The sequence below is a fragment of the Rhinolophus sinicus genome, linkage group LG02, assembly GCF_036562045.2.
Source record: "Rhinolophus sinicus isolate RSC01 linkage group LG02, ASM3656204v1, whole genome shotgun sequence".
Classification (NCBI taxonomy): Eukaryota; Metazoa; Chordata; class Mammalia; order Chiroptera; family Rhinolophidae; genus Rhinolophus; species Rhinolophus sinicus.
Window position 1 is genome coordinate 130,225,138 of NC_133752.1, and position 19,458 is coordinate 130,244,595.

Sequence of the window (19,458 nt, forward strand, 5' to 3'; positions counted from 1 at the left end):
ACAGGTGGAAAGTCATAATTCATGTGCATTCACTTCAGAATCTGATGATTGTGAGTTGAAGTTTCAGAGCAGAAGTGACAGTGAGGTTGGTTCCAGTGATGATGATCACAAAACTAAGAAAATAAGCAAGAGATAGTGTAAAATTTTGCTTTTGAAGATTTTAGCCCCAGGTGGTAGAGACAAAGAGTTCAGTGTGTCATCTTTTACATTTCCCCATTTTTTTTTTTTTTTACTTCTCTGCCATTTACTAATGTGTAAAGTGAGAATAGCTACCTATTTCATAGGGTTATTTTGAGAAATAAATGAGTAAAACTACATAAAGCACTAAGAACAGTGCCCAGCACATAGTAAATTCTCAATGAATGTTAGACAGCATCTTTATTTGTAAGTTAAATATTCTTAACCCCTTTTTATTCTTCCTTCTAATAATTCTTTCCCTTAAGGTTAAATGATAGTGAAATTGAACGACAGCATTTTAAGGACCAAGATATGTATTCTGATAAATCTGATAAAGAAAATGATCAAGAGCATGATGAGTCTGACAATGAGGTGATGGGGAAAAGTGAAGAAAGTGACACCGATACATCAGAAAGGCAAGATGATTCATATATTGAACCTGAGCCCGTTGAGCCTTTAAAGGAGACGACCTACACTGAACAGAGTCATGAGGAACTTGGAGAGGTAAAAGTCTGTGATTTTCAAAGATTTGGGTTTTCTAATTCTTGGGAATTTTTAAATGTAATTGAATCTATTACTTGTTTGACCTGTTGCTTATTTTTCCTAAAAGAATATTTCTATGATACCTATTGTATTTTAAAAGTTGCATACATATGAAATATTATTTATAAACAGCTAAAAATACATAGTACTCATACAAATAGGACTCTATTCTGTTAAATTTAAAGTTCACATTTTCTTCAGGTTTGCTTTTAAAATAGGATACTGCTCAATGTCATTGCCAGGTACAAAGTAAACTGCAAGGAAACATGAGTTTGTAACTTTGTTATTACTTGTGCATAGAAGTAAAGATAATAATATAATGGAGTATAATATTTTTTGTGATGGATTCTTTGCATATATGATTCACTTTGATATCTCTTGCAACTACCCTTTTTACATAACTTTTATAGCTATAGACTTTATTTATTACCTAATGGGTTATTTCCACATTTTAACGATGCTTAATAGTCAAATAGAGAATTCTGATTTTCAACATTAGCTGTCTTTTCTATGCATCTGTGTGTCTGAAATAAATATAATATTTCAGTATTTTTGTTAATTGCTGAAGGCAGGTGAGGCTTCTCAAACAGAAACTGTGTCTGAAGAAAACAAAAGCCTTATCTGGACACTGCTGAAACAAGTTCGTCCTGGCATGGACCTGTCCAGGGTGGTTCTGCCTACATTTATCTTGGAACCTCGTTCTTTCCTGGATAAACTTTCAGATTATTACTATCATGCAGATTTCCTATCTGAGTAAGTAGATTCTCATTTCTTAAAATAGAAGGTACTTCATGGTTTTCTAGATTTTTTTCCTAGAGTACTATTTAATAGTTACGCCTTACCAAAATCAGACCCTACTGCGCTATCCCTCTCTCTTCTCCACCACTCCTACAGTTGACCTTAATAAGAAGCATATTTAATACTTTGGTATAATGTTTTCACTTATGAAGTTGAACTAAGATCACAAGCTTGAGGAGGACGGGAGTTTTACCTCTCACCCAACAGCACTGCTGTCACAGGCTCCCTGACTGCTTCCTGACCTAACACAGGGACAGGTGGTTGGCATTGTTTGTTCTCCCACCTCAGCCCTTGTTCAGGTCCCATCCTGGGGCTTGTGCTTTTGTTTATACTTATCCTCTCTGCATGCTGTGAGGCACATGCAGCTTACCAGAACCAGAATGCTCTGCCACATGCTGGCTCTCGGCATAAATCCCCACTTTCATCTTTCTTCCTGCCCGCTGATCCTGGGTACAGTTCCGAAAAAGGCAGGCACAAAGGAGGTAGAGGAGGAACTAACTGTCCACCTGTGTCCCAACAGTTGCTTGGAGAACCAATAAAAGGCAGCAACTCTGTGCATACCTTTCCAAGTTTCACCTGCCGTGCCCATTTTAGCAGCTGTGGTGTTTCAAGGCACTGTTTTCTAAGACACTACGTTCTGACCCTATGACCTGATGTTTAGATTCCCCATCAATATCTGTATTCAGTTTACTAGTTGCATTATTAGTCTATTAGTTACATTAATGAACATTGCAAAAAGAAAATCATAACCTGAATCAAAAGACTATTGATAAACTGTGGGAGATTTTTGCAAATTAAATCATATACAAAGTGTTAATCTCCCTGAAATAAAAAAGAACTCTTAGAAAGTGAATTAAAATGATCAAAAACCTAATAGGAAAAGGAGGATAAGACCAGTTTAACATTGAAAAAATAGAAACAGTCCTTAAACATGTAAACATCACACAAAATAAGAAAAATGCAAGTTGAAACTACAGTAAGATACTGTTTTTCATCCATCACATTAACCAAAAGTCAAAAACTTTTATACCCCAGTTCGGCCTATGTCTTATTATAGCTCTTTCTTTTATCTGTCTAGAAATTCATTTCTTTCAGAGTGTATGAATCACAGTAAGATCTTCTTAAGATATGCCCACTTTCCCAAATTGAAAAGATGCACTTTTCTGGGAACACACACTGTTTTATTGCCAAGGTTGTGTGCAATAGGCACTCATACTCAGCTGCTGGGCGATACAAACTATCACAGCACTTTTGGAAGGAATCTGGCAGTATTTCCAGAATTACAGATGCATTCAACCCTTTGATCCAGTAATCCTGCTTCTGGGAATAATCCCTACAGACATAGTTCCACATATACAAAATGACATATATACAAGGTTGTTGCAGCAGGGTTTGTTATAGCATAAAATTAGATAACTCAACTATCCAGCCCCAGTTGACTGGTTAAATTATGTATGGTGTACCCACACATAGGAAGAACTCTGTAAACTGATATGCAGGGATCCTCAGGAGTATGTGTGTGTGTGAACCAAGCCAGGCACAGAAGAATGTGTACAGTTTGCTACCTTCTTTTTAAAGAAAGACTATATATTTATATTCTTTATGTATAAAGAAAATTGTTTATTAAAAAAAGGAAGCTAAAAAATATTGCCTATAGAGCATAACAGTATGGAGAGATGGGGCAATACAGGACATGTGTATTCTTTTATTGCTTTATACTTTTTTATTTTGCTCTGAGTTTTTAACTATGTAGTCTATATATGTGTAAAATTTAAAATAAAATATCATAGTAAGAGAATTTAAACCGGAGAGGAAGAGAACAATCAAAGGGTGTTATTCCCGAAAATGCGGCCTTCCAACTTGACATAGTTGTCAGTAAGCCTAGGCCTAGCCTCCTTCATCTCACACATCATCTTCAGAATTCACCACACTGGACCATCCGACATGCTTGAAGAGTGTAATAGTTAAATTGTATAATAAAATAGATAAATAATCAATAAACAGATTAACTTTGCAGTAGAATTCACTTCTGACGTACACAGTCAGTGTTTTACAATGTTTATGTCAACGGCAAAAAGGCAGCTGAGTCATGGCTTCTAAAAATTTCTTCTTTAAAATGAAAATTATTCTTTGATTACCCATTATGTTGGTAGTTTGTTCACTCTGGAAAATCATTTGGTAGCACATAGGGGAGGTTAAGGCTAAAAATGTGTTAAAAGCTTTTGATTGGTTTAAATTCTTCTAAAACTTCCATATTTGTGGTTTGAAACGTCTGTGTTGTGTACAAGGGGCAGAAAAGGCATATAGTCCTATACACTTAGGGAGGCAGTCTGTGCAGGAGAGGCTAACGTGCTCCGGGTGTCCTCCCTCCGTGTGCTACAGCACTCACCAGTTACCGTTCATCTCCTGTAATTAACAACCAAGACGAGACTAAATCAAGTGCATGTGGTCCTTCTCTCTCTGACATACGGGCTGAAGAGCTCTAACAAAGTTGTTAATGAGCCTTCTCGGCCACTGCCCCTTATTGCAAATGTGAGGCATCAAACAGTGCATGAATCTCAAAATCTGTTTATTTTTTTCAATCACAATTTCTCAGGGAACCCCTAGCAACATCTAGGTTTCTCCAGAACCCCAGTCATGCATGAAATCTTAGTTCAGAGAGTTTTCAAAAACTGCTTGAGCAAAGACCTGGGCAGCAAGCACATCAAAGAATAGGAAAAATGGGGAGAAAAGTAACCAGATTTTGAAAAATTATTCTTACAAACTGATGTACGTGGTTGTTTTTGCCATCTATTTTAAAAATGTTTCCCAATCATATCTCATATTCAGTTGTTGACTTAATAAATGTGAGGGAGAATTTGTGATAGATTCTATAAAGTTTTTGTGTTTACCATTTTGTTTTTTAGGGCTGCTCTTGAAGAAAATCCTTATTTTCGTTTGAAGAAAGTAGTGAAATGGTATTTGTCAGGATTCTATAAAAAGCCAAAGGTAATTTTTATATTTTACTTTCTTTAGCCTTATATGAGTTCTGTATTTTTTATGTTATATTTATTTATTAATAATTGCATTCGCACGGTCTTTTTGAATTAGCAAAATGGCAAAATACTTGATAATTTACACCTGCATTATGATTAAAGTCATTTAACTTTATTTCATATCACTACTGTGAAATTTTATAAGGATAAGCTCCCAGGTGATACAGCTAAACCCATCTTGATTGGTTTGAACTATTTTGAATCTTCCACATTTGTAATTTGAAACTTGTGTTTTTCACTAGGGTCTGAAGAAACCTTATAATCCTATACTTGGTGAGACTTTCCGTTGTTTGTGGATTCATCCCAGAACAAACAGCAAAACTTTTTATATTGCTGAACAGGTATTAGAAATGCGTGTTACTGAAACAAAACTGAATCAGAAGTTATTGGGATATTTTCATAGAAAATATTAACTCAGTAAACTCACTGTTGATTAACCTTTATTTGTGAACATTTGGTAAGCATTTTGCCTTTTAGTATTGAGTACTACTGAATGCCGTCCTCATAAGGATTCCTGTTAAAGTCATGGAATCCTGTGACCGTGCCCCCACCCCACCTTTTTTGCCAAAGTTCTTCAGTGTTTCCCCAGTTACTAAACAATTTTACATCCATTTGTCTGGTATCCAAGGTCCTCCATATCTTTTAAATTTACCTCAAATTACATGTCTTTCTGAGCCTTCCACTGCAGTTAAACCTGTGCATTCACAGTTAGGTGACCTGATACTGTGCTGCTTTGCCTCAGTATGTTTAAATTTAATTCTCCCACCCCAGTGTTTCTTCTCAGCAATTCTTCATTTAAACAAACCCTGACCTGCTTATCTTTCATGATCCAGATGACTAGTGATGTTTTCCTTCTCAAACTTCTGTATTATTTTTTGTGATTACCTATTAAGCTGTTATGTTGACACTTGTTATTAACTTTTTACAGAACATTTATTTCCCCAATTGAATTGTTAGCCCTTTGAAGGTGTACCCTCCCCATAATACATTTTTTATTGTACACATAGTAGGCAGTCATAAAATATTTCTTAGTTTTAATATTTTATTAATTTAAACTTTTATACATCTGTATTCATGATTATTAATCTTCCCCCACCCTCATCCAAACAAACCTGAAGAATATGACGTTATCTCTCCATACAGTGGATCCTTATTATTTTAATTCTCGCTGGGAGTGTAAGGAGGATGCATAGACCATGAGGCATTTGAAAAACCTTCCTTTTCTTTAGAGATTTGAATATCCTTCTCGGATTCAAACCACTTATTTGTATTAATTTTTTTCAATTAATGATTGTAACACCTTGCATTTTACTTTGTTACAATGCTTCGCTAAATTGAGATGCTTGAGGAAGAGTGTAATTTTAGCTTTGTGTCATTTCAGAAAACACAAGATGTATTTATATTTATAATGTTCAATTCTTAAAATAACATGTTTGTCAAAGCTTTTATTAGTTTCCTACCGCCTATTCAGTACTCTATATGAAGAATAGCCACTGTGTTAGTTATATTTATAACAAAGTACTGCCAAAACTGAATTGCTTAAAACAATCTTTATTATCTGATACGATGAGGTTTGGGAATCTGGAAGCTCCTTAGCTGGGTGGTTCTGGCACAGGATCTCTCAGGAGGTTGTGGTCAAGATGTCAGACAGTTTTGCAATCCTCTGAAAGCTTAACTGGGCTGGAAGATTCTACTTCCAAGCTATTTCACAATGGGACTTAGTTCCTTACCACTTAGGCCTCTGCATAGGGTTGTTCACAATGTGGAAGCTGGCTTCTTAGAGCTAATAATCTGAGAGAGAGAGAGAGAGAGACTGGATTATAACCTAATATCAGAAGTGACATACTATCACTTCCCCATAAACCAGATTTGAACAGTGTAAGAGGAGCCCACCTCATGGTGTGAATACCAGAAGGTGAGTTTCCTGAGGAGACATCTTGGCGGCTGATTATTACAATCATCAATATTTGATTTTACTACTTACCAAATGTTCTTCTTCTTCATTAATAGAGTATATGTTTAAGAAGTGAACTTTTGATAATAGCACAATGATATGCTAATTGTATTCTATGTTTTTTCTTCTGTTCAATAGGTGTCTCATCACCCACCAATATCTGCCTTTTATGTTAGTAACCGAAAGGATGGATTTTGTCTTAGTGGTAGTATCCTGGCTAAGTCCAAGTTCTATGGTGAGTTTCCCCTTGTCTCAGTTGGCTCCCTTTTCTGGGAAGAAATATTTTCTTGTGAGTTTTTATTTAGACAGTGTCTTCGGCTGTTTTCAGTAAGGAATTTGTATGTCATTTTAAGTATCATTTTTACCTGGATAATAGCCTTTTATAGTGTCTTTATCCATTTATAAATAACACACCCTTAAAAGGTTTTGTTAAGTACAAGGGGATATAGAGAAATACGGTTACAGTAGGAAACTTAATTTAAAAACTATGACAATCCAAACAAATGGCCAAAGTTATACACCAGTAGAAAACATATAACCTTAAATGCTTTTATTTGGATTTTAAAATTAAATTTTAAATGGAGAAAAATCAAATTAAATTTCAACTGAAGAATTTCAATCTTGGGAGAAAAAATAATTACGGTAAAATAGGAAAAATAAAATATGTCAACAGAAATCTAAGGTTTGGTTACCTGAGAGGGCAGAGAACCATAGATAAGTCTGTGACAGGAGAATCTGATAGTTTTTGATCCAGGAACATGATGTATGCCTTTATTGTTTTTCAAGATGTCTTTTATTTCCCTTAATGTTAATTTTGTTTGGGTTTTATTTTTGTTTTTGTATTTTTTTGGCCTAGTTTCATGTTTTGTTTGTTTCAGAGTGTGATTGTTTTCTTCTGAATGTTACATATATTTAGGTTATTCCCTCCCTACTACACCTTCCATCCCTCCACACTCTATAACTATAGTGTAAATGGCTTAAGACCATGGAGAACACTAGCAACCACCTTACCCTAATTGATATTTCTAGAACTTTACAGTGGACAGTTGCAGAATTTACATTATTTTCAGATATATGTATGGTGTTTTCACTGGTATAGAGCATGTGTTTGACCATAAAACAACTCTCCATAAATTTCAAAAGACTGAAAATCATAGAGTATATTGTTCTGCAACCTCAATGAAATAGAATAAAAAATAAACATAAGATATCAAGATAAATTCCAAATATTTGGGAATTAAAAATCATACTTCTAAGTAATTCATAGGCCAAAGTAGAAATCACAAGAGAAATTAGAAAATATTTTAAATTAAATGATAATGAAAATATAACATATCAAAAGTTGTGGCATGCAGCAAAAGCAGTGCTTAGAGGAAATTTATGATTTTAAATTAGAAAAGGAGAAAGATCTAAATCAGTGATCTGACTTTATACCCTATGAAATTAGAAAAAGAGCTAAATAAATTCAAAGAAAATAAAAGAAATTAAATAATAAAGAGCAGATATCAGTGTAGAAAGTGGACAAACAGAAAATCAGAGAATCCAGGAGTTGATTGTAGACTGATGAAGAGAATACACATCTAGAATAAGTATCATTACTGATCCTACAGACCCTGAAAGGATGATAAGGAAATACTATAGACTATTTTATGCCAACAAATTTGACAGCTTAAATTGTAATGGGCAAATTGCTTGAAAAACACAAATTGCCAAAACTGACCCAAGAAGAAATACAAAAATTTAATAGGCTTAGATCAGTGAAAGAAATTGAATTACTAATTAAAAATTTTCCTTCAAAGATATACTCCAGGCCCAGATGTCTTGAGATCTTCTAAACATTTAAGGATGAAGTAATACCAATTTTATACAACTTATTACAGAAAATAGAAAAGGAGGATACACTTCTCAACTTATTTTATAAGGCCAGCATTACCCTAAGCCCAAAAACCAGACATTACAAGAAAATAGCAAATCAATCTCTCTTGAAAAAAAATCTTTAACAAATTAGTAACAAATCAATATATATAAAGGGTAATACACATAAAAGGATATATTAAAAGTGTAAGTTTCATGATCATTATATTAAAAGGACAATATATCATGATCAAGTGGGGTTTATCTTAGGAATATAGGGTTGGTATATCATCTGAAAATCAACCAATGTGTAATTTATATTAATAGAATGAAGGAAAACTGTATCATTTTTTAAGAGATGTGGGAGAAGGATTTTACAAAATTCAGCACCCATTCACAATAAAAGCTCTTGACAAATTAGGACTAGATTAAAGGTATTTATGAAAAATATATAGCCAACTTCATACTACTGAGGTGGAAATTGAATAATTTTTCCTAAAATCAGGAGCAAGGCAAAAGTGTTCATTCCCACTACTTCTGTATTAAATTGTATTAGAGGTCCTAGCCAGTGCAGTAAGCAAGTTAAAACGCAGATTAGCAAGAAGTTAAACCATATACATACCAAATTTATATAGAAAAACTTTTAAAATATGCCAAAAAACTACTAGAACTAGTAAGTAAATTTAGTAAGGTCGCCAGATTCAAGGTCAAAATACAAATATCAATTTTATTTCTATATGCTAGAAATGAAAACACTTGCAGAGTGAAATTTTAAAAAATAACTTTGATTCTAATAGTGTCTGGAAAATAAAATATTTAGCAATAAATTTAATGAACGATACGTGAGTACACTGAAAACTGCAAAACGTTGAGGAAAATTAAAGAAGACCAATGGAAAACTACACTATGTTCATATATTAGATTACTTAATAGTGTTAAAATTGTCTGAAATGTGAACACAACAGGATGGATGAATCTAAAACACATTTTGCTAAGTGAAAGAAGTCAGACACAAACTACATATTTTATGATGCCACCTATACAAAGCTCTAGAATAGGTTAAATAGTGCTTGAAACCAGATCAGTGGTTTCCTGGGGCTGGGGGAGAGCATTGACTTCCAAGGAGTGAAGAGAAACTTTTTGGGATGATGGGAAATTTTGCATCTTGATTGTGATGGTGGTAGTTACGTGACTATATACAATTGCCAAGACTATCAAAATACACACTTAAAATAGATCACAATATATGTAAATTATACTTCAATAAAACTGGTGATGGGGGAATGAAAAGTACTCATGGGAGAAAAACTGGAAGAAAATACCATGAAATTTTATCATTGATTGCCTGGGTAATAGGTTATGCATATTTTTATTTGTCTAAAGTATCTATAGTATTATACCAGTTATAAGTACCTAAAGCTTGAGCCTTCACTAAGTAATGTGACTGATGGTGGATAAGAAATAATGTTTTTATTCAAAAATGGGCAAATTAAGCTATACAGTGAAACTGTCAGTGTTTTATTGCATGCATTACATGTTTAAGATTTTTCTTGAGACCCTCATGTAAAATAACATAATAATGTAACTATACTTTTAAAAGTACTCATAAGAATGGGAATATGGATCAAATGTGTTTTGGATATAAAACAACAAACACATGTTTGGGCGCATTAAGACTGAGACATTTTTAAGACATTCCACTGTAGCTGTGTGGTAGGTGTCCTAAATATACGCGTACCTTGCTTGCTTTGAATTGGTTGAATTTGTTTTGTAAAATTTAGTGAACTATTTATTTTAGGAAACTCATTATCTGCAATATTAGAAGGAGAAGCACGGTTGACTTTCTTGAATAGAGGTGAAGATTATGTAATGACAATGCCATATGCTCATTGTAAAGGTAAATGTTTTTCATACTTGAGTTAGATATTTCTTAAACCTTTTAAATAAATGACTACTCGGTGGCTGTAAATTGTTATGTTTTGAGAATGGTAGGAGTCAGCCTTTTGATTGACAGTGTCCTTGGTTTACAGATACTTAGATCATTGCTATCATCTGCTGAATATTTCTGTGGTGAATTAATTGAGCAACAATGGACTTTTTGTGACGCGTACTTTAGTTGAAAGAGACAGATTACAATAATGGAATTTCATTTGCCTTAAGGGCAAGCTTTAAAATTTGATGAGACTGCTTATTATTTCAGAATCCTTAAAAGTGATTTTTATCTTCTTGCACCACCACCCTTTTTAAATTTCTAATTTACTGCTTTTCATTGTACCAAGTTCTTTAAAAAATGTTTTCATCCTCATTTGGAAACTTCTTAAAATTTAATGTATTATGCTTTTTTATCCCTATTATTTAGGACATAGGTGAAGATACTAAATAATAACTATCGTTTACAACAGTCCAGACCTCCCGACTACTCTGTATGCTTTACAATTTATAAACCCAGTCATTCCCCAGCCCTGTACGGTAGGCAATAGTAGCCCTCTTTTATGGAAAAGGAAAAGGAGGTACGATGAGGTTAATATGCCCCATATTGCACCACTAGGATGTGGCAGTGCCAAGATCTCTGCCATCTGCACTGCTGTGCTATAGAGCAGCAGCTGAAACACTCAGGTTGCTCATTGTCTGTACCTTCCTTTCCAACCCATTTCTTAAAAATAACTTTTTGGGTAATCATCCTTTATTCTAGGAACAGATTCATGAAAACAGAAATATACTATGACCTCATTTCACAGATGAGAAAACTGGGGTTAAGAATCTTATCCAAGGCTAAACCAGCTAGTCAGTAAGAATGCTGAGACTAATATCCGGGCTCGTTGACTCCTATTTACTGTACTATGAACCTACCTAGTACGGAGTACAAGAGTGGCCAACTTGTGGCTTGAGGCTAGATAATCTTAGAGCTTCACATGTGGTTCTAGAAATAAGCATGATGTTAAATACCTGAAATTAGGAATTGAATTGATAAATATATTTTAAAATTTTATATCACTTGAAGTAAATAAAATATTTCATGTAGATACCCAGTACCATACCCAACTATCAACAGGGGAAAATTTTTTCATAGCGTTGTTTTTATTGATGGAAAAAAGAAGTGATTATAACCCCTTATAAATGAGCATAGGAAATGATTATTTTCTACCCTTTGTATTTTCTAGGATGTGTTCCCCAAATCACTAGTCTCACAAATTATTTTACAAAATAAGAGTTCCATAGCCAAATAAATATGAGAAACATTGCATAGTTGTTCCCCAACAAATTAACATTGTGTATTTGTATATTAAGGCTGTCTTAACAGCTTATTCCAACAACAGATATGCACAATTTTTGTTTAACTTTATTAAACTCATAATTTCCCCGGCTTTTAGCTACAGAACCTATTTTGGGGTATTTTTGTTTGTCTTATACAATTCATTCTTCTTATTTGCAGTAGTTCTGTTCTATAAATTAACCACAGACACTGAATTAAATAATATTGAGCCACTGCTCCTAGGGGAAACACTTCTGTGAGCCTCTTGTCTCATTTTTATCAACCAATCAATACATAACCTTGTTTCTGTTTAAAGACACTTCATTTAATATATGTTGTTGACTCATGAAAATGGAACTAACAGCCCACAGTACTATATATGCATGTCAGAACCAAGCTTTCACACACATATTTTCTCCGTAAGGTACATCACAACCTTCTGTGCTTAGGAAACTAGACAGCATGTCAGTACTACATTTGGGGCCATTTTAAACAGTAAAGTCATGAACAAAAAGCACAAAACTGTGGCACTAACTATACTGCAAAAAAGACACCTGTTTCCCTACGACCTGAGAGCTGAAACAAGAAAGCAGAGTGTCTCCCTGTTCCACCGCAGCTGGGAATGTGCACATTGAACAACTCAAAATTTTTGCCACTCTGCCCATGTCCATGATTGACTGCAGAAGTGCTATAAGTATTGGTTTAGGGGTTACTAATATATTTTAGTGAGTAGGTGAATTTGCAAATATGGAATCTGCAGATAATGTAGATCAACTCTTATCTATTTAAATCCTACGAAACCAACTTTATGTGTTTAATTACAGATTGTTATTGAGTGGGACAGAATATCTTTTCCTTATTAGTTTCTCCTAGAACAAATTTAGATTAAAGATGCTTGTTATTAACCATTGTCTCTATCTCTTCAGCCTTTTATCAAAGTTGTGTTTTCCTTTAGGAATTCTTTATGGCACAATGACGCTGGAGCTTGGTGGAACAGTCAATATTACATGTCAAAAAACTGGATACAGTGCAATACTTGAATTCAAACTAAAGGTTAGTAGAGAGTAATAGGAGGTATCACCTAATAGGAATTATCACCTAACAAAGAGTACAGTTTAGTGCCTAATTAAAGACTAAAGATAAGAACACAGAATTCATGAAAGGGCAGCCTTGGAAGCTCCAAATCAACACAAAGCCATCATTTTTTTATTTTTTATTTTAATTATAAAATGGTTAGTGTTGTATAGGAGCTGAGATTTTAAATGTGAATGGATAGAAATTTTTCAGTAAATTACAGCATTGCTTTACAAAATACCAGAAAGTCTGTATCAGCTTGAGCTATATCTGTGTGCATTCTGACAGAGTTGTGTTAGTTACTGTTTCTGCCTAACAATTTACTCGCAAACTCACAAGCTTAAACACAACCGTGTTCCAACCCTTAGGGGTTCTGTGGGTCAGGAATTTGGACAGGGCACATGAAGATGACTTGTCTCTGCTCCGTAATGTCTGGAGCCTCAGGAAGACTTGCAGGCTACGAGTGACAGAAGGCTCATCAGTGACATGTCCCAGGCCTGGCTGGGATGACTGAGAGACGAGGACTGCTGATGTGAATGACCGTGCGCGCAGCCTTCCCATGGCGCTTGGCTTCCTCACAGAGTGCTGGCTTACTTGGCAGCTCAGGGTTCCTAGTGCGAGTGTCCTTGTGAGCAAGGTGAACGCTGCATCACCGCCCAGGACCTAACCTCAAAAATCAAATTATGTCACTTCCTCCATAGTCTAGTAGTTGAAGAGTTATAAACCCATCCACATTCAAGGGGGAAGGCATGTAGGCCTCACTTCTCAGTGAGTGGGAGGATGGCAAGGTCTCACTGGGGAAAAGCATGTGGGCTAGTGGGGGAAGGGTAAGTATGCTTACGACCATCTTTGGAAAATAATGTCTGGCTTAGAGTGAAAGAAATTTAAGACCTTTTCACTGTGGTTGGTGTAAGACCGTACATTGTGTTCAGATAAAAATACTTCTATTAATATGAACTGTTGAAGATTCATTAGTAGCTCCTATGTTGATAACCAGTTTTCTCTAATAAGTATTTTCTCTTTTAAGTATTATTAGATACAGTACCCTTTGTTTGCTTATTTTTTTCATTTTAGCAAATTTTTGTTTGTATGGTTGGGTATTGTTTTACTGTTTTATTTTGAAGGAAGGGGTGTTATTTCTTTCAATAGCTGAGTTAAATCCCTTAAGTTTACCGAGTTGTTATTGCTTCATATATTGTGACAGTAACAGAGCACAGGATTTGAGTCAGTTATGTCGGTGTGACCTTTCTCAATATGTTTATCTGCACTTCACATTTTATGCTTTTTAACCTCCTTTTCCACAGCAACAAATTCACATTTCTTTTTATTGAACATTTCTGACTAAAATTTGAGTCAGTATTTCACTATTTGGGCCTTCAATAGCACTGTAACTATACAGTTACTTTTTCTGTTGTTGTTTTTTGTTTACATTGTATGTAAATACAAATTAAAAGCAAAATGTTTCTTTAACATTTTCTCTTTTAAAAGCCATTTCTAGGTAGCAGTGACTATGTTAATCAAATATCAGGGAAACTTAAACTGGGAAAAGAAGTCCTAGCTACTTTGGAAGGCCATTGGGTAAGTATTTTTTATTTTCGCTTAACAAAAGAATTTTATTCTGTGAAAAAATAATCACATTTTATAAACTCACTTATTCCATTGATAAAAGCATCATTATTTAACATAAGCTTCAGCTTAACAAGTATTTTGATGTTGATCTGTTATCAATAATACTTAGTTTTACGTGATATTTTATGTTTCCAAAATTTTAAATCAACAAAACCAGCTAACACTTATATATCAGTTACTATGTACTGAATTATTTAAAAATGTTCCTTATATTAACTCATTTAACATTTAATATAATAATCCTATAAGGTGAGTCTGTTATTGTCCCCATTTTACAGAGGACACTGTTAAGGCATGGAGAGTTTAAATAATTTGCTCAAAGTAAGTGATGGAGTGAGAATTCTAGCCCAGGTACTTTGCCTCCAGGGCTGTGCTTTTATGAACAGCAGTATACTGCCTCTCACCTAGAACGAAGGGCCATTTCCAACTAGAGTTATATTTCCTTTTGAGGAACATGGAAATTATATAGTGGTAAATGAGAGCAATGGCTTTTATTCTCTGCTAACCTAAATTCACACTATGTAATTTTGTTAAGACAAGCTTAAATGAATAAAAAGGACTATATCATGTTACTGCCTAGATGCACTCTCACTGTGAACAATGTATACTGTTTTCTGCATTATAATAAGCAGAAAATGATAAGAAATAGAAGAGAATGAAATGAAACGCCCTAGAAACTCAACTAAGAGGCCACATACGCTTTGTAATTTTTAAAATTCTATCTGAATATCGTTTGGAAAAAAATATAAAAGTTTGCGTGTTTTTTAATGGAATTTCTAATATTGTGCTCAAATTTTTAATGCCAAGAAAGGCTCTGTTGGATTTTTCTACATAGATTGTGTGTATCTCTTTATGGCTGCAGCAAATGCTGGTCCACTGGCAGCTCAGACATAGTTGTTGAGGCTTTGCATGTAATTGTTTGAAATTTGCTTTTTGAAGTAAAACTTGTAAAATCCTGTGATTTCCTGTGTATTCAATCGAATTTTAAAATGACTAGTATTCACTATTTAATTTTAATGTTTTTATTAAAATGACAAGAGATTTGGGGCTTTTGGAAAAGTGCTAGTTTTATTTGTTTTAAAAATGTGTTTAACTGTGGGATTAAGTATCAGGAAGAAAGTATCACTACTATGCTATATAATCCTCTTTTCAATAATTTTTAAATAAATATAATTCTCTACATTAATTTTTAATATTTTAAAATACAGGATAGTGAAGTTTTTATTAATGACAAAAAGACTGATAATTCCGAGGTTTTCTGGAATCCAACACCAGACATTAAGCAATGGAGATTAATAAGGCACACCGTAAAATTTGAAGAACAGGGAGACTTTGAATCGGAGAAGTAAGTGTACATTTTTCAGCTAATTTCATGATGATAAAGAGTATTTTTTCTTTAATCCCTCAATAGCGTGGGCACTTTTCTCTGTCTTCAGTCATTTTAATTCAGCAAAATAGTTTAACATTTGTGGGATTCTGTTTTAGTTTATGTAAATGTCAAATAAATACCTATAATACAAATCATACTGCTTTCCTGCAGCTCAAAACTAAAACTTCTCATTTTTTTTCCTTTCTTTTCTTGTGTGTTCCAGAGCCTATTAAAATAAAAAACAACTTCTAGTTTGTGTTCATAAAATTATGGGAGTAACTAATGATTCTTGGTTTTTTTATCTAGTAGCTGTTTTCTAACCTGGGTGAGTCACGTAAAACTCTCGGTGAAGGATGTAGCACAAAATCTACTTTTGTTTCATTTTCTAAAATATAAGAATAATGCAAAAAAAAAAAAAAAATGCCCCTGGACATGCAGGCTTCTAGAGGACTTACATAGGCTGGGTAATGATTAAGGCCATAGTTTCTGTTCTTTGTTATATCTTATTAGATCTGTAATACTTTTGAACCAAAATATTGTATATACATTGCCCAGTTTTATTCTTACTATATATTTCTTTATGTTTGGAGAAACGGGTGGGGGGGTGGGGGCGCGTCTGTGTAAAAGACACTATACTGGGTACTGTATATACATTATGCAGTTTAGTCCTCACTACATGTTCCCACGTGCGTTATCGTTCTGTCTAATGGGACTCAAATCTATGTGTACTTTCCTTCTACACTCAAAATTGAGGTTGTCAGAGATGGAAGAATATGTATGCACCAGTTCTAAAAATTCTGTTCCAGCTGTAATCACATGATGCTCTTCATCCAGAGTGAAGCTTTACCAAGGCATACAATTTTTGAGGTGTGGGTATAATTTAACATATTTTTAAAATGAGTCATAGACAGTATAAGTAACTCTAAATTCCCCAGCCAAGAAGTTGCAGATCTAGGATTCAACTCTCGTCTGTCTAATTCCAAAGCCTTTGGTTCTTTCAGTCCCAACATGTTGTCTTCCCAGATGGGTGGAATATAGGTATTAAATTTTTATTTATCTGATAAAAAAACTAAACTTTAGTAGGGGAAAAAATTTTACCTCAGTAGTCTTTTCTGTTTAATTGGTGGTTCTCAACACTGACTGAACATTAAAATCATCTGGGAAACATTTTAAAAAACCAATACTTGGGCCTACCAAAGATTCTGATTTTAACAGTTCCCTGATAATTCCTGCATTCAAGGTTGGGAAGCATGGCATTACACTGTTGGGTCTTTGAGGCCAGTGGATCTTATTAGACTTCATTACATTCCTATCATTGGGTCAGCCATTCATTGCCATATGTTTAAGAACCCATGTAATAAATTTTTCTTGCCAAGAAAAAAAATTAGTCTTCACTGTGTTACTCTACTCCAGGTACCACTTATTATATCTTGACTCATTTCCAAGTAGCTAAGCATAAGCTTTGTCAAAGCCAGAAACCCACATGGGCATCATTTTCTCTTACGGGGATTCAAACCTACTCAATGTAGATTTGATTTTCTGTTGCTTTTTAAATACTGTTTTGCACGTGTATTAGACTCTGGCAGCGGGTAACTCGAGCCATAAATGCCAAAGACCAAACAGAAGCTACACAAGAGAAATGTGTTTTAGAAGAAGCTCAAAGACAAGCTGCCAGAAATCGGAAAACAAAAAATGAAGAGTGGACTTGCAAATTATTTGAACTTGATCCACTCACAGGAGAATGGCATTACAAGTTTGCAGAGTAAGTACTTAAAGAGAGTACATTACAAACACTGTATGAACATAGTTTGTTGCCTTCATTTCTAGAATTTTTATTGTTAGTTGGAGTGGTTTTTTATTAAGTCATAGATATATAAATTAGTGTGAGATTTTAAATTTGATGTTCCATTCATTATTAATTTGACTCCATGATAATAGTTAGCCTATAAAATAAGCTGAGAATCAGAAGATTAGATATAAAAAATCTTAATCTAACAGCTGGGTTTATAATTACTAATGAAAATCTCATCTAATCTAAACTTTGAGAAAATTTTTGAGTGTTTTATTTAGTCATTAAACAAATGGTGTTCTTTTTACTTATGTAGTACTAGACCATGGGACCCACTTAATGATATGATACAGTTCGAGAAAGATGGTGTTATCCAGACCAAAGTGAAACATCGCACTCCAATGGTATGTGATAAAAAAACTAACTAGATCTGCTAGGCATATAAAAGTTTTAAATCCTTACTAGTATATTTGGCCACCAACATTTAAAATTTGGTTTCAAAGTTTAAAATTTTAGGTCAGCAGACTGGGCAGCTCCAAGCTCTTGTCCCCCCAAAAGAAACGTAAAAAAAAACAAGCAGACTGCCAGAACCAAATTTCCCAGAAATCTGAGAAACAGTTCGAGGTTTGTAGCAATTAAGTGAACATTGACTCAAGAAAGAGGTAAGTTCAAAGCAGTAGGAAAGCTTTATGGCATTTTTACTGCCCTTGCACCAACTCCTCCCTGATGCAGTGACATTGAAGGGTTCCCAGATTCACAGCCTGAGCCATGGTTCCACAGGGAGCAGAGCAGAGCTCACAAATTGTTTCGTACATCTATTGTAATTTGTCTGGGGGCTACTTGAGGATATATGCAGGGCCCACAGCTCTGTTTCATCTAACTCAGAGCTCAGCTAGAAAGGCTGCAGGCAATGCTTGGAAGTACTACAAGCCAAACTAACAAACTGCAGACACCCAGGAAAAAAGATTACCATTGAAACATACAATAGACAGAAACAAAAGCAGGGGAGAGATTTTTTGGCAAACTAGGGCATTGGAAAGCCCCATATGAACAGGGAAATTTAGAAAGCCATGAAAATGTCCAAGGCAAGATGTTTTTGCTCAGAAAAGAAAACCCTAAGTTTTGCCTAAGGCTAATACCAAGGTTCTATGCAAGACTGGCTAAGTGTTGAAGGAGTGCCCCTGCATAGAGCCAGTCTGCTAAGACTGGGAGAGTATTTTTTTGTTTTTGTTTTTGTTTTGTTTTTATTTGTTTACCTATTGGTGTTTAAGGAAATCTCTGTCAAAATACTAACTGAACAGCTAAGGAACAGAGACATCAGTGACCGTGCACAACAGGGAATACAGTTTTTGCAAAAATAGTTTGGGAAATTCACTGAACAACTTCAGCAATCCAGAAAACAGCAAACGCTGGGGAAGGTGGAGAATCTTATTTCCAGAGTCACCACATTATAATATTCAGATGTTTAGTTTTCAACAAAGAATTATAAGCATACAGAGAAACAGACAAGTATGACCCATTAAAATGAATAAAATACATTGACAGAAACTATCCCTGATGAAGTACAGATACCAGACTTAACAAACGAAGCCTTGAGTACAGCAGTCTTAAATATGCTCAAAGAGTTAAAGGAAACAGGGACAGAGAACCAAAGGAAATCAAGAAAAAGATGTATAAATCAAATCAGAATATCAATAAAGAGAAATTATACAAAGGAATCAAATAAATTCTGGAGCTTAAAAATGTAATGACTAAAACTAAGATTTGGGCTGACAAAAGACATTCAGCAAATTTAGGTACAGGACAATTGAAATTATTCAGTCTGAGAAACAAAAGAATGAAGGAAAGCGAACAGAGCCTAAGGGACCTATGAGGCACGATCAAGTGGATCATATGCATTAAGGGAGTCACAGAAATAGAAGAGAAAGAAAAAGAGGCAAAGGCATATTTGAAGAAAGAAGTCCTCCAAATCCCCAAATTTAG

The 19,458-nt window shown here is 34.4% G+C and overlaps 1 protein-coding gene across 13 annotated transcripts in view; it reads left to right on the forward strand.

Annotated features, from left to right (window-relative positions):
• Nucleotides 1-19,458, forward strand: part of OSBPL8 (oxysterol binding protein like 8) — a 153,013-nt gene that overhangs the window by 122,676 nt on the left and 10,879 nt on the right. For all 13 annotated transcript variants that reach the window (XM_019755048.2, XM_019755050.2, XM_074325392.1 and 10 more), the window contains 11 exons: nt 444-681; nt 1,289-1,473; nt 4,425-4,506; nt 4,796-4,894; nt 6,646-6,742; nt 10,160-10,258; nt 12,570-12,667; nt 14,177-14,266; nt 15,526-15,662; nt 17,263-17,448; nt 17,792-17,879. In XM_019755048.2, coding sequence (XP_019610607.2) covers nt 444-681; nt 1,289-1,473; nt 4,425-4,506; nt 4,796-4,894; nt 6,646-6,742; nt 10,160-10,258; nt 12,570-12,667; nt 14,177-14,266; nt 15,526-15,662; nt 17,263-17,448; nt 17,792-17,879 — 1,399 coding nt within the window. The remainder of the gene's footprint in view (nt 1-443; nt 682-1,288; nt 1,474-4,424; nt 4,507-4,795; nt 4,895-6,645; nt 6,743-10,159; nt 10,259-12,569; nt 12,668-14,176; nt 14,267-15,525; nt 15,663-17,262; nt 17,449-17,791; nt 17,880-19,458) is intronic.